At 44.6% G+C, this 25,884-nt stretch overlaps 2 protein-coding genes across 2 annotated transcripts; both read left to right on the forward strand.

The window, feature by feature from the left end:
• Positions 1–5,100: 5,100 nt before the first annotated feature.
• On the forward strand, positions 5,101–6,817 carry LOC127339079 (putative F-box protein At3g25750). The gene is made up of 2 exons (XM_051364975.1): positions 5,101–6,167; positions 6,664–6,817. The coding sequence occupies exons 1-2, from the start codon at positions 5,101–5,103 to the stop codon at positions 6,815–6,817; spliced, it is 1,221 nt and encodes a 406-aa protein (XP_051220935.1).
• A 4,962-nt stretch (positions 6,818–11,779) lies between these two features.
• Positions 11,780–12,988, forward strand: LOC127339077 (putative F-box protein At3g25750). The gene has a single exon (XM_051364974.1). It carries the CDS (start codon positions 11,780–11,782, stop codon positions 12,986–12,988), a length of 1,209 nt encoding a protein of 402 aa, XP_051220934.1.
• The last annotated feature ends 12,896 nt before the right edge of the window (positions 12,989–25,884 follow it).

Here is a 25,884-nt window from a genome sequence, read left to right on the forward strand (position 1 = left end):
TTGAGTGCTAATACTGGCTAGTGCAATATACTCAGTTTTACCCTCAAGTGGCTGGTTAACAGAGAGTCAACAAATGGGATTAACTAGTTAAATGAGTTATTTAATGTGCAAAAAAATCCGAAAAAGAGTGGCACTTACTCATTGAGTCTTTACCATAAATTGCCACTTCTCAAATCGTAGATAAATCATAGATAAATCAAGTTTCACCACAAATTGCCACTTCTCAAATCACCTAGTAGCTATGAAGGTGCATGGTTTTCCATAATAAGCCCTACCCAAAACATCTTTCCCCGAAATATACTTTGTCTGAATGAGGCCATAATTTTCACACTCATGTAGATTTGTATTGCAAATAGTTTGAGGTAGGCCAAGATGGGTTTCATTGTACAAAACACGCATTTTCCATTTTTTAAATCTCATATTTGAATCCCTTAGTCTGTTTACTACTCACTTGCCCTTGGTTTCTTGATACTACTCAGTTTTGCCCTCTCCCTTCACAAACTCTCACACACGCCCAACATTGCCCTGATTGGTCTAGCCCATGTCACGCGGATCGTGCCCGCCGACCGTTGATCGTATGATATAACGGGCAGGATAACCCCTATCTCTCTCTCTGGTCGGGGCCACCACCCTCTCTCTCTCTGTCGTCGGTTAGCTTCACGCAAAGTTTGGTTTTCTGCATTATTTTTCACGAGCTAAATTATAAACTCTTTTTAGGCATTACTTTTCACGCAAAAAATGATAAACCATCACCGATTTGTTGTATCCATTACTTTTCACGCAAAAAAATGATACACCATCACCCATTTCTTGTACCCATTACTTTTCACGCAAAAAACGATAAATCATCATCGATTTTGTTGTAGCCATTACTTTTCACGCAAAAAATGATACACCATCACCCATTTCTTGTAGGCATTACTTTTCACGCAAAAAATGATAAACCATCACCGATTTTGTTGTAGCCATTACTTTTCACGCAAAAAATGATACACCATCACCCATTTCTTGTACCCATTACTTTTCACGCAAAAAACGATAAATCATCACCGATTTTGTTGTAGCCATTACTTTTCACGCAAAAATGATACACCATCACCCATTTCTTGTAGCCATTACTTTTCACGCAAAAAACGATAAACCATCACCGATTTTGTTGTAGCCATTACTTTTCACGCAAAAAATGATACACCATCACCCATTTCCTGTAGCCATTACTTTTCACGCAAAAAACGATAAACCACAACCGATTTTGTTGTAGCCATTACTTTTCACGCAAAAAATGATACACCATCACCCATTTCTTGTAGCCATTACTTTTCACGCAAAAAATGATAAACCATCAACGATTTGTTGTAGCCATTACGGTAAATGATAAACTATCACGAATTACCATTTCTTTTAGGCATTACTTTTCACGGTAAAATGATAAACTATATCACGAAGTTCCATATCCGTCAAGATAGTCCGCATTACATTTTTGTTGAGATATGTACCCCCACAACGGTCGTCTCCTCCTTAATTTATTGTGTAAACCCCCACAACGGTCATCTCCTCCTTAATTTATTGTGTAAACCCCCACCAACGTTCACCTCCTCCTTATTTTATTGTGTAAACACCTACAACGGTCATCTCTCCCTTATAAATACCAACACGGCCATCCCTTGTGTCAATAGGTTCTGCCTCTCTCTTCTTCGTTCACATACACTTGATCCATTGCCATGGCTTCCACGTCTCGGAAGGGGAAGGGGAAGGGGAAGGGGAAGTGGATCATCATCATTGCCACCACCACCGTCAACACTGCCATTGATCATAGAGGAGTTCTTCATCGTCGTCTATGAAGATCCTTTGGCCAAGAAGGTACGTACGCGTTCCCACATATATGATGCATGTGATTAATTATGAGCATGTTCTAAAAAACCTTTAATTTCAAACGATCGGCGCTCGATCTCTTTGCAGGAACTCCCAAAAAAATTTGCGGACTATCTTGACGGCCAGGAGCTAGCTAAGGTGTATCTGCAAGCAGCTGACTGCGGTCCTCGTCTCTGGACCGTGGAGGTCCTATTTGACGGACAAGGCCGGATGTACCTCGACAAGGGCTGGGAGAAATTCGCCATCGCGCACGGTGTGGATTTCGGCTGCTACGTACACTTCAAATATGAAGGCGATGATGTGCTCACAGTGAAGGTGTTCGACGGAACAATGTGCAGGAGGTACTACTACTAAGACGACGAAGATACTGACGATGAAAGCGACGACGACGTGAAGCCATGCATCCATCCCCTTTAGATAAGGGGATTATGACCAAGAATATATATGTAGCTTCATATGCATCGATTTAGAGATCTAGCTATTTTCTATATATTATGCATGTAAAAAATAATATCGCATTCCCTTTCCACTATTATTCGAGCACCACATCCTCCAAACGATGCCGATGCGGATGCCGATATCGGCCTGGTCAGAACGTCTATGCTCGCCGCCACTGCTAGGTCAACGTCGGGATGCACAATGTTTAGCATAAGAGTCACTTTAGATTAAGCTGCGAAAATAGTCACCTGCCACAACGGTCATTGGCTGCGGAGGCCCCACAGAGCGGCAATATAATTTTCTATAAATAAATAGACGACCCACTGGTCATTGGCTGCGGCAGCCCCATAGAGCGGCTCCATTTGTCATTGGCAGCACCGCGTATACAATCAGGAAATAAAACGGCCCACGCGTTAGCGGTAGATGGATGGCTACCCGTCAGCACGAGACGGTCAGAGAGGAACTGACCTGACGGTAACGGTAAGGCCTCTGACCTGACGGCAACCCGCGTCTTCGAGGAGTTTCAAACTAGAGGGAGGGGAAAGCTGAGGAAAAACTAACGAGCTGGGGAAAACTGAGTACAACTAACGAAGTAGGGGCACGAAAATAGAAATCCCAATATCTAAACGAGCCTTTTGCTTTCTTCTTGGATTCAATTCCTCATTTGCTGATATGCATGTACATAGAAAGTAGCATTATGTTTTTTTAGCGACATATAATTAAGAGTTACTAGAAGAATTGCCCCTGCGTTGCTTCGGGAGAAAAAATATGACTCAACCTTTCCTAAGAATGAATTTTATTGGCTATCTAGTTGTCTTTAGTATTATAGGAATAGGAAATTTACCCGTGCGTTGCATCGGGCACTTCGTTAAATCATCCACACTGACACTTCTCATATATGCTACTATCATCAATGAAGATTGCTTTGCTACAGATAATATCATATATGCTCAAAATAAACTTTCTCTCTCGCTGCAAGCCTATACAAAGATCCACTGATGTGGTTGATGTTTTGGTGGCACCGCCACCCCGCTAAGGAAAGGTTTTGCCTTTGCTTGCGTGGTGTATCAATACCATTGAAGCTGACATAGCAATGCCGGTGCAAGCCTTTTTAATGTACTGCCTTAAAGAGCAATTTGGAAGAAAAATGGTGCGGTAGTGGCAATAGTAAGAATAGATAGATTCAGCTAATGGCAAATAAATAATGTGAAATATATGACAGGATTATAAAACGAAGTTAGAATCATGAAATAGTTGTAACATGATCTAAGTATTTGATGTGAAGAAAATCAAGTCTGGTCATGACGATTGATAAAAATCCAGTAAAGAAGAATCAATTTCAGTAGAGCATCGCCACACATATAAGAATCTGGCAGCCTAGCGGCTGCACTTGTCCACAATTCATCACGATCATGCTACTCTCCACCGTGAAATAGTCCTCGCGTCCCCAGCTGCCAGCTGTTTCTATCGACTTTGCCTGCCCCACTCAGCTGCTGCTCGCTCAGGCCCCCTCCCCCTACTCTGCTTCTCTTCTTCTATATCAAAGGTTTCGGCGGATCTGACATAGAGCTCCCGAACTCATCTTGATAGGACGGGCAGGCTGCGGAGGAGCTCGACGCCAGATCTGTACGGGGAGGAGGCCGGCGTTGATTGTCACCATGCGGGTCCCAACCTTTATTTCCTCCGGGGATGATTATCGGAGCGCCGCAACATGTTGGATCGTAGATTGTTCAGGGAAGATCACCAATTCTCGCAGTGAAATCGAAGCCTTGATTTCCGCCATGGAGGAGTAACGGAGCGCCACCGCGTGTTGATCTCGAAGCGACCACCGTAGGAGCGCGCATCTCGTCAAATCGCTATGATATCTCCGCTCGATTACTCGATTTCGATTGTAAGCTTGGATCGATTTGATGCACAGCAACCGATCCCTCACATATTTAAAGACTCGCGGAAGGAAAGAAGAGGATTCGGTCCGGTCGATCCGTCTGAATAAGGTGTGACGGGCGGCGCTGGCGGAGGAGGCGTGCTCCTCGCGGAGTCACACGCGACGTACGAAGGAAACAAGCCACGGAACCAAAAACAACTACGGAAGACGGAAATAAACAAACCGGTACAATCCCATGGCAGATATTATGTAATTTGGTGGGAGGGCAAAACCGTCTAATAAAAATTAGACGACTACCGAGGGAGAAACCCTTTCGCTTTTATTATTAGGTATAGATATACACTTTTGGTACCACAACTTGTATCAGATGTGCAATTTAGTATCACATCTTGCAAAACGTGAACCTGTGGTACTACAACTTGTATTAAGGGAGCAAATTGGTACCAAGTCAATCTAGAGCTGACAACCTTTTTTTTTTGCGAAACATAGTACAATCGAAGACGCTTACACATACGTGCACACTAACTCCTTATGAAGGCACGCACACCATATAGGCACCTCAAGAGACTGCGCAGCTTTCGACGGGAACGTCATCTTCCACTGAAAAATGTTCCGACTTAATGCAGGTTGTACAGCATCTTTAAGTTTTATAAGATATGGTACTAAATTGCACATCCAATATAAATTGTAGTAGTATCAAAAATCGTATATGACTCTATAATAGGAGTAGGGTTCCGTAATTGTTTGATTTCTAAGAGATTCAGCCCGTACACGCGGAGTCCTTCTAGCATTGGACTTCGACTACGATCAAGTCCGTGACGTTAAACTCGAAGTCGTAGCAATATATCGTTCGGCGATCTGCTCCTAGCAATTTATCGATCTGCACTGAACATCGACACGCACAGATGGCCGCCGCCGACACCTCGTCGACGGAGGTGGACTGGTCCAACCTCCTGGACGACCTGCTGGGCATGATCCGCTCGCGAGTCGCTTCCCACCGCGGCCGCATCCGCTTCGCCGCCGTCTGCAGATCGTGGCGCGCCGCCGCGTCTCGGCACCTGGCGACGCCGGCGCTCCCGCTGCTGGTCCTCTCACTCCACGTCTGGGGCGAGAGAAAGTACGGGGAACTCTACAGACAGAGAAAGCAACTCTACTGCCCCGAGGAAGGCAAGGTTCTCCGCCTTTCGGTCCCGAGCAAGCTGCGCAACGCGCGGTTCTGCGGAACCTATGACGGCGGATGGATTGCCGCCATGAACATATGGGCCGCGGCGACATTAACGATCGTCAACCTCTTCTCCGGTGTCGAGGTCGCACTCTCCGGGAAGCAGAAGAGCATGGCATGGCAAGGCTACCGTGGAAAACAGAAGTTGATCCGGAAAATAATCTTCTCCGAGATCCCCACCTCGAGCGGCTGCGTCCTTGCCGCCTTGACCACCGACCAAGGCAAGGTGGCACTCTGCAGGGTTGGCTGTCCAGATGAAGAGTGGACGATCCTCGGATGCGGCACCGAGGAGTTCAGGGATGTTGTATTCCACTGCGGGGCCCTCTATGGCCTGACGCGGCGTAGCGATAAATTGTTCAAGTTTGACATCGGCGTTTACAAAGATGGGGCGCCCACCACCGCCCACCTATTTGACATCCAATGGCACGGCAGTCCTAATAGCACAAAGAAGTTCACCACCTACATCTTCGGATTACATGGTAAGTTGGCGATGGCGGTGATGACCCCATGGACGCGAAACCGCAAGCCTTTCTTCAAGGTCTTTGAACTTGCGGCCAAAGATGCACACCACTATGAACAGAAGGAAGTGCGTACCTTGGGCGATTTCGCGTTGTTCTTGGGGCAAACATGCTCCTCCCGGATGGTGCATGTACAAACTGGCGGGCGCGGCATTGTAAAGAAAAACCACATCTACTACTCAAAGTATAGCTATACGATGAGTAATGAGCAACTAGAGCTCTGGGAAACCCAGTACTTTGCGAGCTCGGAAAATGGTGACTATATCTACTGCAGGAAAGACACGAAATCGGAAGGCAATGGCGAATGCAAGGAGCAAATTCCCTCGGTAGGATACATCACGAATAACAAAAATTGTCCAATGTGGTGCTTCCCTCATGACTTCTAGGTCATGTTTGATTCAAACGGTTTTGTTTACGGGATGATTCAAAAGGTTTACATGATTCAAAAAGGTTTTGTTTGCAGGGATGATTCGAAAGGTTTACATCTAGATAGGTCATGTTTGATTCAAAAGGCATTTTCATTTGCGGGAATGATTCACAAGGTTTACACGTAGAAGTCTTACTGTGCGTTCAGGAAAGGCATTGCTCTTCTTGCTAGAAATTTCTTTGGAGTATATTCAATAGCTTTTATTGAACTCGAGATTATAAGAAACATTAATTTTCTTGTGTTGCAATCAAACAAGTTTTGATGCATATAAATCATGTACGAACACAATCGCTTGGCTCAGGCTCCTCATCGTGTCCATCGGCCCTCCCGACTCCAGCCCGATCACCAACCACCACCGCGGCTCTGATGGCCATCCCTCTCACCGCCTTGCTCTGCATGCAATGGAATGGCTTGGCGAGGGCGATCATGAGGACGGCGGATACAAGGAGCTCTAGGAGGAAAGGGAACGGAAGCCGTGCGCCGGCACCCCAGCACCAGATTCACGCGCAAGGAACGTTGCCACACCCTCCAACACTAGATTCACCCTGCCACCAAGAACGTCTCCACGCCCTCCAGCACCACATTCACCCGCCACTAGGAACATCGGCACACCAGCTTCACGCACACGAACATGATTGATTACAAGCCGATTAGTTAATTAACTATGAACAAAAGGTGGTGCTTCCTTGCCACCAGGAGCGGATGATTCCCGACTCCAGCCTGACCACCACCGTCGGCGTCCCCACTGCGGCTCCGATGGCCATCCCTCCCACCGCCTTGCTCTGCACGCAATGGAATGGATTGGCGGTGGCGATCCTGAGGACGGCGGATGCGATGAGCTCCAGTAGGAAAGGGAACGACTGCCGTGCGCCTGCACCCTAGCTTCTCGTGCAAGGAACATTGCCACACTCTCCAGCACCAGATTCACCCCGCCACCGGGAACGTCGCCACGCCCTCCAGCACCATCTTCACGCAAACAAACACGATTGATCACCAGCCGATTAGTTGATTAACTCACGGTATTAGATAAGGCTCAGACCGCTGTAAATTATTTAGAAACGTGAAATCTCGCCTCGATTTATGTGTTCTGATGTAGATGCAAAGGTGGGTGGAGAAATGTAATCCCTCATGTAAGTTGGCACCACAGGTCTCTCTCCTCGAAACATCCTTTGATTATGCTATATTAATATAGTAACCACACGATACAACCACAAATTCTTAGAAATAATGACAATACTTGGCAGCAGCAAACACACACCCAACCAAAGAAAAGAAGAAAAAAATGGAGACATAAGCTAATAGATTAAATGAAAGAGATGCACAACCGTTGCGCCCTACGGAGAAGTACCACCATGCCCCAAGCACCGGATCGTCACGTACCAAGCAGCACCTTCAAGAAAGAAAGCGACCGCTCCTGCCCAAATCAAATAGACCTAGGGTTTCTGTCGGCACACAGAGGGAAGTGGAAGAAGGGTAGCCACGATGTGCTCCAAGAAGGAATGGTGCCACCCGCGCGCGGGCGGCACTGTTTTGGTGTTAGGCGAGCAGACAAGTATTTCTCCCAAAAAACCCTATCCACCACCCCCAGGAGATCATGCCCGGCTAGAACACGGCCTCGCCACCACCAAACTCGCCGCCCACAAACAAGCACAACTACGGTCAAAAATATTCCATCATCGTCTTACCGTGGATAGTTTCATGAGGCCTACAAGGAAGAGGCGGAAAGTAGCTCGAATCAGGGCAAGTGGGACCGTGGCCGCGTAGGAGGGAACTACCTTCACCGCCGAGGAGGTTGTCGGCCGAACGCCGCGGCCGTAACACCAGACTAAGTTAGGTACAGCCGAGCCCGGTAGACTAGTAAGGCCTCCGTGGGGTCAATCTAGTCCCAAGAGTGTTTGGCCAGACAAAGATCGGGTCCGTAAAGACCGCAACCACACTGCAACAGACCGGACGCCATAGATGCAAACCCCATTAGTAGCCACTTCACCTTCGGCTGCAGAGCAAATAGAAAAAGGAGAGTTCCCGGCGCCCCCAACCTAGATTGGGCCCAAAGGGGCCCATATCTGGGCCGAACGGACCCGTTAGGGCTGTCCCGCTGCCACTAGCCATCCTGCGTCGCCCCGCATCACCCTGGCCACGCCGCCGTGCCACCGAGTCACCACCGTCTAGGCGCCGCCAAGCCGCCACAACCCAAGAAGAACCACCGCTAGCACGGGAGCACCGCGCGTTGCACGCCTTGCGGACGGGAGGAATTCCGTCAGCGGTGGCAGGAGAAGGAGTGAGGAAGTCTGGCGGCACTAGGGTTGATGGTCCACCCGCCTCCGCCCGTGGGGGATGTAGCGGAACAGTCTCTCTTGTTGGATTGTTGTAGACCCGTTCTCCTTTTCTTACAAATCAACTCTTTCACCTTAATTCTTACTAAAAGTTTAGTTATTTCGAGAAAACAGCATTGCCGGATTGCTCTCGTATGTGGTGAGAGGCTTATCAGAGAGAAATTCCAGCGAAGCCGGAATCGTTCCAGCGCGCCGGTTGAAACAGGTGAGAAAATCGGCCCGCCGATCTCGGCCGGGCCTAGCCTTGTGCGATGTAGATAACCGGCAAGGGTTTCAGTCCCGAGTTTGCTCGCCGGATCATTCCGGCGGGAGGACAAGCTCCGCTGAAATTGCCTCCCGTTTGGATCACATGAATTTCCCCAGCCACCTAGTTTTCTTCATTAGACTATAAATATCCCTTCTTTCTCCTTGAGAAATTAAGGTCAACCATTCTATTTTCTCTCTCTCATATTCCATCTTGACCCTTAAAAACTTCCTTCATCTCCCTTCTCTCCTATGATTATTGCATCTTCTTGAGGGTTCTAGAAGATGGGATCTATCTAGATCTACAATCCCCACCCATTAAATTCCTCCTATATATGAGGGGAATCCATTATATCTAGATTTTGGATTCATTTCTTGATTTTCACCTTTGTTTTTCTTCTATAATTTCTCCCTAGCACTTGTTTCTTTGATGGGATTTCAGTGTGAAGGATTTGACAAACTTTGGTGTTCTTACTTTGCATCCTTTCATAATGTTTAGCTCTCTTTTACGATTAGTTCGAGTGAGAGACCATGAGCTTGTTACGCTCGGCTATAGAGTAACTACTTGAATAACAAGTGTCGAGGCTAGCAGCCGTAGAGAAGTAGTCATGCAGTGGTGGATCCTGGATGACGACCTCCATGAAGGGTCACAACGTGGCCTAGTGTATATACTGAACAAACTTTAGCAGAGTCAATTACTGTTCTTAAACAAGCACAAATTCACAAGCGTGCGACAATTAACAAATTAAATTTGATTTCCATTTCTATTTCATGCAGATTCTATTACCACATTCTTTTTCCATTTCTACTAAAATTACAAATTCACAAGTTTGCAACAATCAACAAAAATATATTACCAAATTGAATAAAAAATGAAATAATTCCTACCAGGGATGTGCCAGAAGCTTCCATGGGGTTGGGGGTGTGCTGAGAGGGGTGGTGCTTCTCCTTGTTAGGATCCTCGTTGGAAACCGAGGAGGGTGAGCTCCTCATTGGATCCGAAGAAGGCGGGCGAGCTGGCGTGTGGCTCGAGGTGAGGGCTCGTTGGTGAGGTGGTGGCTTGGGGTGAGGGTCGTGACGTGGGATAGGGAAAGGGAGGTGGCAACGTGATTTGACGGCAGGCGGCGCGTGGGAGGCGGGCGGCTGCGAGCCCGTGGTCGGGTGCAGCTAGATTTGGGGCACGCGGCCGACTCGGGCACGGGCATGGGACGATTGGCCCACCGAAAAACGAGTCTACGCCAACGCCACTGCAGTCGGCCCATCTAGCAAAAAAAGGATTTTTCGACTATATTATACTAATATATAATACTATAGGTCCACATGCAAGTTTTTGGGTGATTTCACCGCTCCGATGCTTGGTTTCCGGTGAAACCCTAAACCGGCCCCCCGCATATCTGCCCCTTTGATCGGCTTCCAGCGATGGTTGACCAACGGAGTTTTACCTTTATTTTTATTATCTTAGGTCATAGGAACATGTAGTAGCAAGGCTAATCCCATTTTATCTCAAGATTCCCTCTAGTTGATCCGACGCGAGAGTTCCCCTAATATGTCTAGAACCTTTCCTGAGTGTCGTTAGCACACGTCCGTGAAGCGGTTTATTCCCAGGGGATAAATAATATATAATCAACCTCCCACCACACTTTTATACATACCATAGGGACATATACGAGTTGGGGCCGGGGGGGGGGGGGGGGGGGGGATTCCGACCCTCCGAGATTGGAATCAAGCAAAAAACTAATCCATTGATCGCGCGGTCAAACCTTTGACCAGATCCCAGTGGCGGTGTCTTAATGGACTTCTACTTCCTTTGTGATTGTTAGTCACATGAACATGTAGTAATTAACAAGGATGAGCCCATTTTATCTCAAGGTTCTCTCCGGTTGACCCGATGCGGGAGTTCCCCTATATACGCCCAAAACCTTCGTGAGTATCATCAACGCATGTCTGTGAAGCGGATCACATCAGGGGATACATATTGGATCTACCAAGCTCCCACTACACTTGCATACATACCATAAGGACACATGCAAGTTTTGAGGGATTCTGACCCTTCTAAGAGCAGGATCAAGCGAAACCCTAAGCAGTCTACACCTTTGACCGGATCCTAACGGCGATGTCCCAATGGACTTTTGTCTTTCTTTGTGTTTGGTTAGGTCATAGGAATATGTAGCAACATGGATGAACCCATTTTATCTCAAAATTCCCTCCGGTTGACCTGACACAGGAGCTCCCCGTATGCGTCCAAAACCTTCCTAAGCGCATGTGATATATTTATTGAAACTAAAACTATCATGCAACAAAAAAAAATACAAACACAACAAAATCATACATAGGAAATAAAAGCATTATTGTGGAAGATGTAAAAGAGGTACGCTGACAACATTATATTGCCATCGGATAGCGCCATATGCTATCAAATATTAATTCGGGAAAAGGGTAAAAGAGCTATGCCGAAGGTATGTAAACTTCCATCGCAGCAGCACACTCGTTTTTTCTTCAGTTTTTGCACGCATGATGACCTATTAATCTGGACCCTCCGATAAAAATTAATGGACGGTGTAATAGTTAAGTCTTCTCTAATTTGGCAGCTTTAAGAAAATCTGCGTTCCAGCAGAGTCCTACTCTACGTTAATTTCGGCATTTACTCAGCAGAGAATCCAAGATGGGCTTTGGTTCCAATACCCATGGATAGGGCTTCCGTAATTGTTTGATTTGCTGCAAGAGATTCGGCTGGAAACGTTGGTAGCATTGGACAGGTTCGTGACGTTAAAACTCGTGATCGATTCGGCGATATCTGTTCGTACCAATTTGTCGATCTGCACGGAACATCGACACGCGCAGATGGCCGCCGACGACACCTCGTCGACGGAGATGGACTGGTCCAACCTCCTGGACGACCTCCTGGGCATGATCCGCGCGCGGGTCGCTTCCCCGCGCGGCCGCGTCTGCTTCGCCGCCGTCTGCAGATCCTGGCGCGCCGCCGCGTCTCAGCACATGGTGACGCCGGCGCTCCCGCTGCTGGTCCTCTCGCTCAAGGCGTGGGGCAAGAGAAATGACCTCTACTGCCACGATGAAGGCAGGGTTTTCCACGTTCCGCTCCCAAGCAAACTGCACAACACGCGGTTCTGCGGAACCTACGATGGCGGATGGATCGCCGCGATTACCATACCGAGCACGTTAGGGATCGTCAACCTCTTCTCAAGCGTCGAGGTGGTACTCTCCACAAAGCAGAGGGACATGGCATGGCCAGGCCGCAATGGACGACGACAGTTGATCCGGAGAATAATCTTCTCCGAGGCCCCCACCTCGAGCGCCTGCATCCTTGCTGCCTTGACCACCGACCACGACAAGGTGGCGCTGTGCAGGGTTGGCTGTCCCGGCGGAGGATGGACAATCCATGGATGTGATAGGGAGGAGTTTTGTGATATTGTATTCCACCATGGGGAGCTCTATGGCCTCACACGGCGTGGCGAGAAATTGTTCAAGTTTGACATTGGCATTAACCAAGATGGGGCACCAGTGGTCACCGCCGCCCACCCATTGGACGTCCAATCGTGTGACGCACCAATAGCGAGCAGTTACATTTACTTCACCACCTACATCTTCGGTTTACATGGTAAGTTGGCAATGGCCATGATGACCCGATGGTTTGAAAATCACAACCCTTTCTTCAAGGTGTTTGAACTTGCGGTGACAACAGATGATGCACATGACTATGAGTGGAAAGAGGTGTGCACCTTGGGCGATTGCGCCTTGTTCTTGGGGCAAACATGTTCCTCTCGAGTGGTACATGTGCAAGAGGGATGGCGCGATGTTGTAGAGAAAAACCACATCTACTACTCAAATTATCGCAATACGGAAAGTAAAGAGTACCAAGAGTTCAACGAGGAAGTGCACTTGGCAAGATCGGGATATGGTGACGATATCTATTGCCGAAAAGACGCAATAACTGATGGCCACGGCCATGGAAAGGAGCTATTCCCCTCGGTGAGATACTACACTACAAGTCGCACAGGTTGTCCAATGTGGTGCTTCCCTCCCGACTTCTAGGATAAGTTTTATTCATAAGGTTTTATTTTGCTGCGACAATTCAACAAATTTACATTGATTGTTTAGTGATGGCATTGTTATTCTTGCTAAAAATTCCTTGGAAGTATATTTTATGACAATTTACGTTAGATTCTTTGGCAGATACATTTTCTGGTGTTTGTTGCAATTAATCAAACAAGTTTTATTGCAAAGTCATCATGTGTTTTTTTTTTCTCCTTTCTACCAGGGCATTATGTTTTAACGTGTCTAGTGAGTTAATTAATGAGATGAGTTTATGGTCTCATAGATATTGGAAACATGAGTGAAGAGAAATGCATCAAACAATTATAGTAGTATCAAATTGTCCCGCCTAATTCTAGTATTTCCTCCTCCTCGTTCAAATTCTCTATTTGTGTCTCAAACTCCACTTCCAGACACTGATACTACAGTGCCATGCCAACGGATGGATTTCCATATTCACAAGAACGGGCAAGTTAGTGATCCTGAATCTTTTCTCCATCCCATCGTTGGGGTGGCGCTCTCGAGCAGGCAACTAAAAATAGGCAAGGCCACAAAGGGGCACGATTTGTTCGAAATATAATTTTCTCTGAGGCCTCCACCTCGAGCGCATGCATCCTCTCTGCCTTGACGGGCAAGTTAGTGATCCTGCAACTTTTCTTTATCGTTGGGTGGCGCTTGATGGCGTGTAATACACACGTTCGTTGGGAACCCCAAGAGGAAGGTATGATGCGCACAGCAGCAAGTTTTCCCTCAGTAAGAAACCAAGGTTTATCGAACCAGTAGGAGCCAAGAAGCACGTTGAAGGTTGTTGGTGGCGGGATGTAGTGCGGCGCAACACCAGGGATTCCGGCGCCAACGTGGAACCTGCACAACACAACCAAAGTACTTTGCCCCAACGAAACAGTGAAGTTGTCAATCTCACCGGCTTGCTGTAACAAAGGATTAGATGTATAGTGTGGATGATGATTGTTTGCGAAGAACAGTAAAGAAAGTATTGCAGCAGATTGTATTCAATGTAAAAGAATAGGACCGGGGTCCACAGTTCACTAGAGGTGTCTCTCCCATAAGATAAATAGCATGTTGGGTGAACAAATTACAGTCGGGCAATTGACAAATAGAGAGGGCATGACCATGCACACACATGATATGATGAATATAGTGAGATTTAATTGGGCATTACGACAAAGTACATAGACCGCTATCCAGCATGCATCTATGCCTAAAAAGTCCACCTTCAGGTTATCATCCGAACCCCTTCTAGTATTAAGTTGCAAACAACAGACAATTGCATTAAGTATGGTGCGTAATGTAATCAATAACTACATCCTCGGACATAGCATCAATGTTTTATCCCTAGTGGCAACAACACATCCACAACCTTAGAACTTTCTGTCACTCGTCCTGCATTTAATGGAGGCATGAACCCACTATCGAGCATAAATACTCCCTCTTGGAGTTAAGAGTAAAAACTTGGTCAGAGCCTCTACTAATAACGGAGAGCATGCAAGATCATAAACAACACATAGGTAATAGATTGATAATCAACATAACATAATATTCTCTATCCATCGGATCCCGACAAACACAACATATAGCATTACAGATAGATGATCTTGATCATGTTAGGCAGCTCACAAGATCCGACAATGAAGCACATAAGGAGAAGACGACCATCTAGCTACTGCTATGGACCCATAGTCCAGGGGTGAACTACTCACTCATCACTCCGGAGGCGATCATGGCGGTAAAGAGTCCTCCGGGAGATGATTCCCCTCTCCGGCAGGGTGCCGGAGGCGATCTCCTGAATCCCCCGAGATGGGATTGGCGGCGGCGGTGTCTCAGTAAGGTTTTCCGTATCGTGGCTCTCGGTACTGGGGGTTTCGCGACGGAGGCTTTAAGTACGCGGAAGGGCGGAGTCGGGAGAGTCACGGGGGCCCCACACGCTAGGGCCGCGCGGGCCCCCTCTAGGCCGCCCCGCCCTAGTGTGGCGGCGCCCCGTGGCCCCACTTCGTCTCCCCTCCGGTCTTCTGGAAGCTTCGTGTGAAAATAGGCCCCTGGGCGTTGATTTCGTCCAATTCCGAGAATATTTCCTTACTAGGATTTCTGAAACCAAAAACAGCAGAAAACAGCAACTGGCTCTTCGGCATCTCGTTAATAGGTTAGTGCCGGAAAATGCATAAATATGACATAAAGTATGCATAAAACATGTAGATATCATCAATAATGTGGCATGGAACATAAGAAATTATCGATACGTCGGAGACGTATCAGCATCCCCAAGCTTAGTTCACCTCGTCCCGAGCAGGTAAACGATAACAAAGATAATTTCTGGAGTGACATGCCATCATAACCTTGATCATACTATTGTAAGCATATGTAATGAATGCAGCGATCAAAACAATGGTAATGACATGAGTAAACAAATGAATCACAAAGCAAAGACTTTTCATGAATAGTACTTTCAAGACAAGCATCAATAAGTCTTGCATAAGACTTAACTCATAAAGCAATAAATCAAAGTAAAGGTATTGAAGCAACACAAAGGAAGATTGAGTTTCAGCGGTTGCTTTCAACTTATAACATGTATATCTCATGGATATTGTCAATGTAAAGTAATATAACAAGTGCAATATGCAAGTATGTAAGAATCAATGCACAGTTCACACAAGTGTTTGCTTCTTGAGGTGGAAAGAGATAGGTGAACTGACTCAACATAAAAGTAAAAGAAAGACCCTTCGCAGAGGGAAGCATTGATTGCTATATTTGTGCTAGAGCTTTGGTTTTGAAAACAAGAAACAATTTTGTCAACGGTAGTAATAAAGCATATGTGTTATGTAAATTATATCTTACAAGTTGCAAGCCTCATGCATAGTGTACTAATAGTGCCCGCACCTTGTCCTAATTAGCTTGGATTACCGAGATTATCATCGCAATACACATGTTTTAACCAAGTGTCACAAAGGGGTACCTCTATGCCGCCTGTACAAAGGTCTAAGGAGAAAGCTCGCATTTGGATTTCTCGCTTTTGATTATTCTCAACTTAGACATCCATACCGGGACAACATAGACAACAGATAATGGAATCCTCTTTAATGCATAAGCATGTAACAACAATTAATGTTCTCATATGAGATTGAGGATGTATGTCCAAAACTGAAACTTCCACCATGATTCATGGCTTTAGTTAGCGGCCCAATGTTCTTCTCTAACATTATGCATGCTCTAACCATTAAATGAGTGGTAATCTCCCTTACTTCAGACAAGAGGGACATGCATAGCAACTCACATGATATTCAACAAAGAGTAGTTGATGGCGTCCCCAGGAACATGGTTATCGCACAGCAAACAACTTAATAAGAGATAAAGTGCATAAGTACATATTCAATACCACAATAGTTTTTAAGCTATTTGTCCCATGAGCTATATATTGCAAAGGTAAAGAATGGAAATTTTAAAGGTAGCACTCAAGCAATTTACTTTGGAATGGCGGAGAAATACCATGTAGTAGGTAGGTATGGTGGACACAAATGGCATAGTGGTTGGCTCAAGGATTTTGGATGCATGAGAAGTATTCCCTCTCGATACAAGGTTTAGGCTAGCAAAGTTATTTGAAACAAACACAAGGATGAACCGGTGCAGCAAAACTTACATAAAAGACATATTGTAAACATTATAAGACTCTACACCGTCTTCCTTGTTGTTCAAAACTCAATACTAGAAATTATCTAGACTTTAGAGAGACCAATTATGCAAACCAAATTTTAGCAAGCTCTATGTATTTTTTAATTAATAGGTGCAAAGTATATGATGCAAGAGCTTAAACATGAGCACAACAATTGCCAAGTATCAGATTATTCAAGACATTTTAGAATTACTACATGTAGCATTTCCCGATTCCAACCATATAACAATTTAACGAAGAAGATTCAACCTTCGCCATGAATACTATGAGTAAAGCCTAAGGACATATTGTACATATGCAACAGCGGAGCGTGTCTCTCTCCCACACAATGAATGCTAGGATCCATTTTATTCAAACAAAAACAAAAACAAAAACAAACCGACGCTCCAAGCAAAGCACATAAGATGTGATGGAATAAAAATATAGTTTCAGGGGAGGAACCTGATAATGTTGTCGATGAAGAAGGGGATGCCTTGGGCATCCCCAAGCTTAGACGCTTGAGTCTTCTTAAAATATGCAGGGGTGAACCACCGGGGCATCCCCAAGCTTAGAGCTTTCACTCTCCTTGATCATATTGTATCATCTCCCTCTCTTGATCCTTGAAAACTTCCTCCACACCAAACTCGAAACAACTCATTAGAGGGTTAGTGCACAATAAATATTTACATGTTCAGAGGTGATATAATCATTCTTAACACTTCTGGACATTGCACAAAGCTACTGGACATTAATGGAACAAAGAAATTCATCCAACATAGCAAAAGAGGCAATGCGAAATAAAAGGCAGAATCTGTCAAAACAGAACAGTTCGTAAAGACGAATTTTAAAATGGCACCAGACTTGCTCAGATGAAAATTCCCAAATTGAATGAAAGTTGCCTATATATCTGAGGATCACTCACGTAAATTGGAATAATTTTCTGAGTTACCTACAGAAAATTAGGCCAAGATTCGTGACAGCAAAGAAATCTGTTTCTGCGCAGTAATCCAAATCTAGTATGAACCTTACTATCAACGACTTTACTTGGCACAACAATGCACAAAACTAAGATAAGAAGAGGTTGCTACAGTCGTAACCAACTTCCAAGACTCAAATATAAAATAAAGTACTGTAGTAAAAACATGGGTTGTCTCCCATAAGCGCTTTTCTTTAACGCCTTTCAGCTAGGCGCAGAAAGTGTGTATCAAGTGTTATCAAGAGATGAAGCATCAACATAGGTGTTGGGAGTTTTCTCAACTATGCATTTTGTCTTATCTATGTGAGTTTTAGAGGCTCCCTTTTCATTATTCTTAGGTTTGCTATCCTCGTCAAATAAATTTTCAGGAACAAGCCAACCATAGTTATTTTCTAGAGCGTCATTCATTCCCAGGAGCTTACAAGGTATTGTTGTCTTAATCTCCCCATCATCATTAATATTATTAGTGTACCTTATTCTCTCCATATCCATCTTTTCAAGGATACTAACAAAATTGGTATAAGAGCCAAGCATATTGTATTTGGTAAAGACCTTTCTAGCCTCTCTTGCTACACCACCAAATTCTTTAAGAAGGGTTTCTAAAACAAAATCTTTCTTTTCCCCTTCTTCCATATCACCAAGTATGAGAAACATGTGTTGGATTATAGGATTAAGATTAACAAATTTAGTTTCCAACATGCGAACTAAAGAAGCAGCAGCAATTTCATAAGTAGGAGCAAGTTCTACCAAGTGTCTATCTTCAAAATCTTCAGTGGTACTAACATGAGTGAAAAAATCTTCTATATTATCTCTCCCAATTATAGACCCACGTCCTACCGGTATGTCTTTTAGAGTGTACTTAGGAGGAAACATGATGAAATAAACAAAAAGTAAATAAAGTAAATGCAAGTAACTAATTTTTTTGTGTTTTTGATATAGAGAACAAGGCAGTAAATAAAGTAAAACTAGCAACTAATTTTTTTTGTGTTTTGATATAATGCAGCAAACAAAGTAGTAAATAAAATAAAGCAAGACAAAAACAAAGTAAAGAGATTGGATTGTGGAGACTCCCCTTGCAGCGTGTCTTGATCTCCCCGGCAACGGCGCCAGAAAAAGAGCTTGATGGCGTGTAATACACACGTTTGTTGGGAACCCCAAGAGGAAGGTATGATGCGCACAGCAGCAAGTTTTCCCTCAGTAAGAAACCAAGGTTTATCGAACCAGTAGGAGCCAAGAAGCACGTTGAAGGTTGTTTGTGGCGGGATGTAGTGCGGCGCAACACCAGGGATTCCGGTGCCAACGTGAAACCTGCACAACACAACCAAAGTACTTTGCCCCAACGAAACAGTGAGGTTGTCAATCTCACCGGTTTGCTGTAACAAAGGATTAGATGTATAGTGTGGATGATGATTGTTTGCGAAGAACAGTAAAGAAAGTATTGCAGCAGATTGTATTCAATGTAAAAGAATAGGACTGGGGTCCACAGTTCACTAGAGGTGTCTCTCCCATAAGATAAATAGCATGCTGGGTGAACAAATTACAGTCGGGCAATTGACAAATAGAGAGGCCATGACCATGCACATACATGATATGATGAATATAGTGAGATTTAATTGGGCATTACGACAAAGTACATAGACCGCTATCCAGCATGCATCTATGCCTAAAAAGTCCACCTTCAGGTTATCATCCGAACCCCTTCTAGTATTAAGTTGCAAACAACAGACAATTGCATTAAGTATGGTGCGTAATGTAATCAATAACTACATCCTCGGACATAGCATCAATGTTTTATCCCTAGTGGCAACAGCACATCCACAACCTTAGAACTTTCTGTCATCCGTCCTGCATTTAATGGAGGCATGAACCCACTATCGAGCATAAATACTCCCTCTTGGAGTTAAGAGTAAAAACTTGGCCAGAGCCTCTACTAATAACGGAGAGCATGCAAGATCATATACAACACATAGGTAATAGATTGATAATCAACATAACATAATATTCTCTATCCATCAGATCCCGACAAACACAACATATAGCATTACAGATAGATGATCTTGATCATGTTAGGCAGCTCACAAGATCCGACAATGAAGCACATAAGGAGAAGAGGACCATCTAGCTACTGCTATGGACCCATAGTCCAGGGGTGAACTACTCACTCATCACTCTGGAGGCGATCATGGCGGTGAAGAGTCCTCCGGGAGATGATTCCCCTCTCCGGCAGGGTGCCGGAGGCGATCTCCTGAATCCCCCGAGATGGGATTGGCGGCGGCGGTGTCTCAGTAAGGTTTTCCGTATCGTGGCTCTCGGTACTGGGGGTTTCAACTTATAACATGTATATCTCATGGATATTGTCAATGTAAAGTAATATAACAAGTGCAATATGCAAGTATGTAAGAATCAATGCACAGTTCACACAAGTGTTTGCTTCTTGAGGTGGAAAGAGATAGGTGAACTGACTCAACATAAAAGTAAAAGAAAGACCCTTCGCAGAGGGAAGCATTGATTGCTATATTTGTGCTAGAGCTTTGGTTTTGAAAACAAGAAACAATTTTGTCAACAGTAGTAATAAAGCATATGTGTTATGTAAATTATATCTTACAAGTTGCAAGCCTCATGCATAGTGTACTAATAGTGCCCGCACCTTGTCCTAATTAGCTTGGATTATCAGGATTATCATCGCAATACACATGTTTTAACCAAGTGTCACAAAGGGGTACCTCTATGCCGCCTGTACAAAGGTCTAAGGAGAAAGCTCGCATTTGGATTTCTCGCTTTTGATTATTCTCAACTTAGACATCCATATCGGGACAACATAGACAACAGATAATGGACTCCTCTTTAATGCATAAGCATGTAACAACAATTAATGTTCTCATATGAGATTAAGGATGTATGTCCAAAACTGAAACTTCCACCATGATTCATGGCTTTAGTTAGCGGCCCAATGTTCTTCTCTAACATTATGCATGCTCTAACCATTAAATGAGTGGTAATCTCCCTTACTTCAGACAAGACGGACATGCATAGCAACTCACATGATATTCAACAAAGAGTAGTTGATGGCGTCCCCAGGAACATGGTTATCGCACAACAAACAACTTAATAAGAGATAAAGTGCATAAGTACATATTCAATACCACAATAGTTTTTAAGCTATTTGTCCCATGAGCTATATATTGCAAAGGTAAAGAATGGAAATTTTAAAGGTAGCACTCAAGCAATTTACTTTGGAATGGCGGAGAAATACCATGTAGTAGGTAGGTATGGTGGACACAAATGGCATAGTGGTTGGCTCAAGGATTTTGGATGCATGAGAAGTATTCCCTCTCGATACAAGGTTTAGGCTAGCAAAGTTATTTGAAACAAACACAAGGATGAACCGGTGCAGCAAAACTTACATAAAAGACATATTGTAAACATTATAAGACTCTACACCGTCTTCCTTGTTGTTCAAAACTCAATACTAGAAATTATCTAGACTTTAGAGAGACCAATTATGCAAACCAAATTTTAGCAAGCTCTATGTATTTTTTCATTAATAGGTGCAAAGTATATGATGCAAGAGCTTAAACATGAGCACAACAATTGCCAAGTATCAGATTATTCAAGACATTTGAGAATTACTACATGTAGCATTTCCCGATTCTAACCATATAACAATTTAACAAAGAAGATTCAACCTTCGCCATGAATACTATGAGTAAAGCCTAAGGACATATTGTACATATGCAACAGCGGAGCGTGTCTCTCTCCCACACAATGAATGCTAGGATCCATTTTCTTCAAACAAAAACAAAAACAAAAACAAAAACAAACCGACGCTCCAAGCAAAGCACATAAGATGTGATGGAATAAAAATATAGTTTCAGGGGAGGAACCTGATAATGTTGTCGATGAAGAAGGGGATGCCTTGGGCATCCCCAAGCTTAGACGCTTGAGTCTTCTTAAAATATGCAGGGGTGAACCACCGGGGCATCCCCAAGCTTAGAGCTTTCACTCTCCTTGATCATATTGTATCATCTCCCTCTCTTGATCCTTGAAAACTTCCTCCACACCAAACTCGAAACAACTCATTAGAGGGTTAGTGCACAATAAATATTTACATGTTCAGAGGTGACATAATCATTCTTAACACTTCTGGACATTGCACAAAGCTACTGGACATTAATGGAACAAAGAAATTCATCCAACATAGCAAAAGAGGCAATGCGAAATAAAAGGCAGAATCTGTCAAAACAGAACAGTTCGTAAAGACGAATTTTAAAATGGCACCAGACTTGCTCAGATGAAAATGCCCAAATTGAATGAAAATTGCGTATATATCTGAGGATCACTCACGTAAATTTGCATAATTTTCTGAGTTACCTGCAGAGAATTAGGCCAAGATTCGTGACAGCAAAGAAATCTGTTTCTACGCAGTAATCCAAATCTAGTATGAACCTTACTATCAACGACTTTACTTGGCACAACAATGCACAAAACTAAGATAAGGAGAGGTTGCTACAGTAGTAAACAACTTCCAAGACTCAAATATAAAATAAAGTACTGTAGTAAAAAGGGATTTCTATTTTCGTGCCCTCGGTTCCTTAGTTGTGCTCAGTTTTCCCCAGCCCCTTAGTTTTTCCTCACTTTTCCCCAAGTCCTTGTTTGAAACCCGCAGAAGGCAGCTCAGACGGCAGGATTCCCGTTAAGTTGGCCGCTCCGTTCTGACGTGTGGGGCCGCATCGTGTGGGCCCGCGTCGCGTGGGGCTGGTAGAAAGGGACCGCGTGGGACAGGACGAGATAGCGTTTGGTTGCACGTGAGCAGGAGCTGGGTTTTGTCTCTCTCGGCCATTGGCATTTCCCTTTTAAGAGTACCTTTTCTGCCTCCTTCTCTCTGCCTTTTTTCACATAATTAGTATCAAATCTAGAGAAGCTTGCATTTCTGTCTTTCTTCAATTATTATTTGTGCCTTTTGGCCCTGGTTGTTTTCCCAATATGGCAGCAAATCTAGTAGGGAGCCCAATCTAGTACTCCATCTGGTCCATATGTATGTAGTTAAATCTAGAAGCAAATCTACAGGGAATGTACGATAAATTCACAAGGTCATATAGTAGAATAGGGATAGATAATATAGATAATAAGCTGCATTCAGCAGCCAAACATAGTAGGGTTCGAGGTTCTTCACAGCAGTACAGCACCATCATACTAACAACATAACAACGAGGGATCCCTAGCTAACAACAAAGGGATCCCAACAACAAAATGGAGGAGGCAGCAGCAGCACACGTCCAGGACTCCGCCTACCCCATCTGCCTCTGCCTCCACTTGTTGCTCCCCTTGGGAGCCTTGGGCTTGAGCGGAGGCATGCGCCCGCCGGAGATCTCCACCCGCTGGATGCTGCGGAGGTGCATGCCGAGCGCCAAGTGCTTGGCGCGGAAGGAGTTGGGGTTCACCGACGCGCCGACCTTGGGGTTGGTGTGGCCGATGTTCTCGGCATGCGTGAGGACGCAGTTGAAGTCAGTGCCGCCGAGCCTCCTAGTGCAGAAGGGGCACCTGTAGACACCCTTGGCGACGTCGAGGTAGGAGACATACTGGCCGACCTGCAGCCTCCGCAGCACCTGGCGAGTCTTGACGTCATGGTGCTCGTCGTTGCTGCCGACGTCGCTGCCAGACAGCTGATCCATATCAAACGGGAATTTATTAGTGAATGAGTTGCAAACGTGCATGATAACAAAGTTAGGAAAAACAGAGGCAGCCTCAGTTAGAGTGGACACGATTATATGTCTACAGGGACGGTGTAAGCGAACCAAAGCTCATGCACAACAGATTTGTACACAGAAATGGTTCGCTGAACCCTCCCTGTAAAAATCTGTGCCCACCGATTCATCATAGGCAAAGAAACAGATTCCAGATCTGAACTTGAACACATTCCAGATTATTTGCAAAATTAAACGGTTGATATCTTTTGATTCGTGCATAAAATAACTGATTGAGATCCTATGATTACTTGCATAAATTAACTGATTGAGATCCCATTATTACTTGCATAAATTAACCGAACGGCCGAAACCCAAATCTTGAACGAAATCAAGGAGGGATCAAAGCAAAATGGAATAAAATCGGCGCAAATATTAGCCCAATACTCATCCATCCACAGATCCATCTACACCAGCACAAATAGGGTTCAAAAAGGAATGGGGAACAAAAAAGGAAGCAAACCGTAGTTACCTCGTTCCATGGGTCCTCTATGGAGGTGTCGTAGCGGTTCGGGGGCGGGACGTACGGCACCGGCTCGTAGGGGTCCCATCCCGGCGGGATCTGACCGCGACCGGCGGCAGCAGCCTCCGATGCACCGGCGGAGGCGGCGGCGACGTCCGTTGAGGGGACGGCGTCGAAGAGGGAGGCGTCGCGCTTGGAGCCGACGGCACCGTGGACGATGGGATTGGCATTCTCCTTGTCCATCTCGCCGGCAGAGGAGAGGGAGAGGGAGAGGGTTTTTTTGCTTTGGAGAAGATGATGGGACGTGAGAGAGGCGGCGTTGCGTAGGCGAGTGAGAGTGACAGAGATAGTGGGAGGAGGCATCTATAAAGGCAAGGGGTGGTTAATGCGACCCGCGTCCTACACGTCCACCGCTGCACGTCTGCCCGTCTTGGACTTCTGCAATGCGTCACGCGTCCACGATTGCACGTCTTCGACTTCTGCACCGCGACCGGCGTCTACGCGTCAAATATTGCACGTCTTTCATTTCTGCACCGCAACACGCGTCCTCGAGTCTAACCCTGGAAATTTAGATATACTCAGGTATAACCTCGAGCATTATACTAGCATTTTTTGTGTGCTCAGTTTTCCCCTTGAGTGTTAATACTGGCTAGTGCAATAAGCTCAGTTTTACCCTCAAGTAGCTGGTCAACAGACAGTCAACAAATGGGATTAACTAGTTAAATGAGTCATTTAATGTGCAAAAATTCCGAAAAATAGTGGCACATACTCATGGAGTCTTCACCACAAATTGCCAGTTCTCAAAACATAGATAAGTCATAGATAAATCAAGTTTTACCACAAATTGCCACTTCTCAAAGGCCTTCTCAAATCACCTAGTAGCTATGAAGGTGCATGGTTTTCCACAATAAGCCCTTCCCAAAACAGCTTTCCCCAAAACATACTTTGTCTAAATGAGGCCACAATTCTCACACTCATGTATATTTGTATTGCAAATAGTTTGAGATAGGCCAAGATGGGTTTTATTCTACAAAACACGCATTTTCCATTTTTTAAATCTCATATTTGAATCCCTTAGTCTGTTTATTACATAGGTGCCCTTGGTTTCTTAATACTACTCAGTTTTGCCCTCTCCCTCCACAAATTCTCTCACACGTGCAACATTGCCCTGATTGGTCTAGCCCATGTCACGCGGATCGTGCCCGCCGACCGTTGATCGTATGATCTAACGGGCAGGATAACCCCTCTCTCTCTGTCGGCGGTTACCTTCCACTCTCTAAGTTTGCTAAATGGCGGTTTTCTGTATTTATTTTCACGCGCTAAAAATTATAAACTCTTTTAGGCATTACTTTTCACGCAAAAAATGATAAACCATCACCGATTTGTTGTAGCCATAAATTTTCACGCAAAAAATGATAAACCGTCACCGATTTGTTGTAGCCATTAATTTTCACGAAAACCCAAATGATAAACCATCACCGATTTGTTGTAGCCATTAATTTTCACGCAAAAAATGATAAACCATCACCGATTTGTTGTATCCATTACCTTTCACGCAAAAAATGATAGACCGTCACCGATTTCTTGTAGCCATTACTATTCACGGTAAAAATGATAAACGAACCAATCTATCTATCTCTGTATTTGAAGTTTGGAAGGGTTCACCATCTAGTTATGTTAACTTTCGAGGTTTTGACCTGAAAACAAATGGGTATTATAAAGGGAAATAAAAGTTCAAAAAATGTAAACACGAAACAATCTACCTATCTTTGTATAGAAGATCGTCTGTATGATTTTTGAGGTCATTTAGAGAAGGTAGAAAAAAATCCCTTTTGAGAAGGTCGAAAAAACCTAACTTGTTACAAAAGCTGGTTTCAGTGAGATCTAACCAAATTTGGCATACATTATGCCATATCTATATCAACAAGGAATATCTAAAAGGGAAAGTTTCACAAAATTTGAAATTTATGGCGAAAATGATGCCATACATGATGCTGTTTTTCGAGGTTTTGACCTGAAAATCAATTGGATATTATAAAGGGAAATAAAAAG

This window comes from Lolium perenne, chromosome 3, assembly GCF_019359855.2.
Source record: "Lolium perenne isolate Kyuss_39 chromosome 3, Kyuss_2.0, whole genome shotgun sequence".
In the NCBI taxonomy this organism is placed as follows: domain Eukaryota; kingdom Viridiplantae; phylum Streptophyta; class Magnoliopsida; order Poales; family Poaceae; genus Lolium; species Lolium perenne.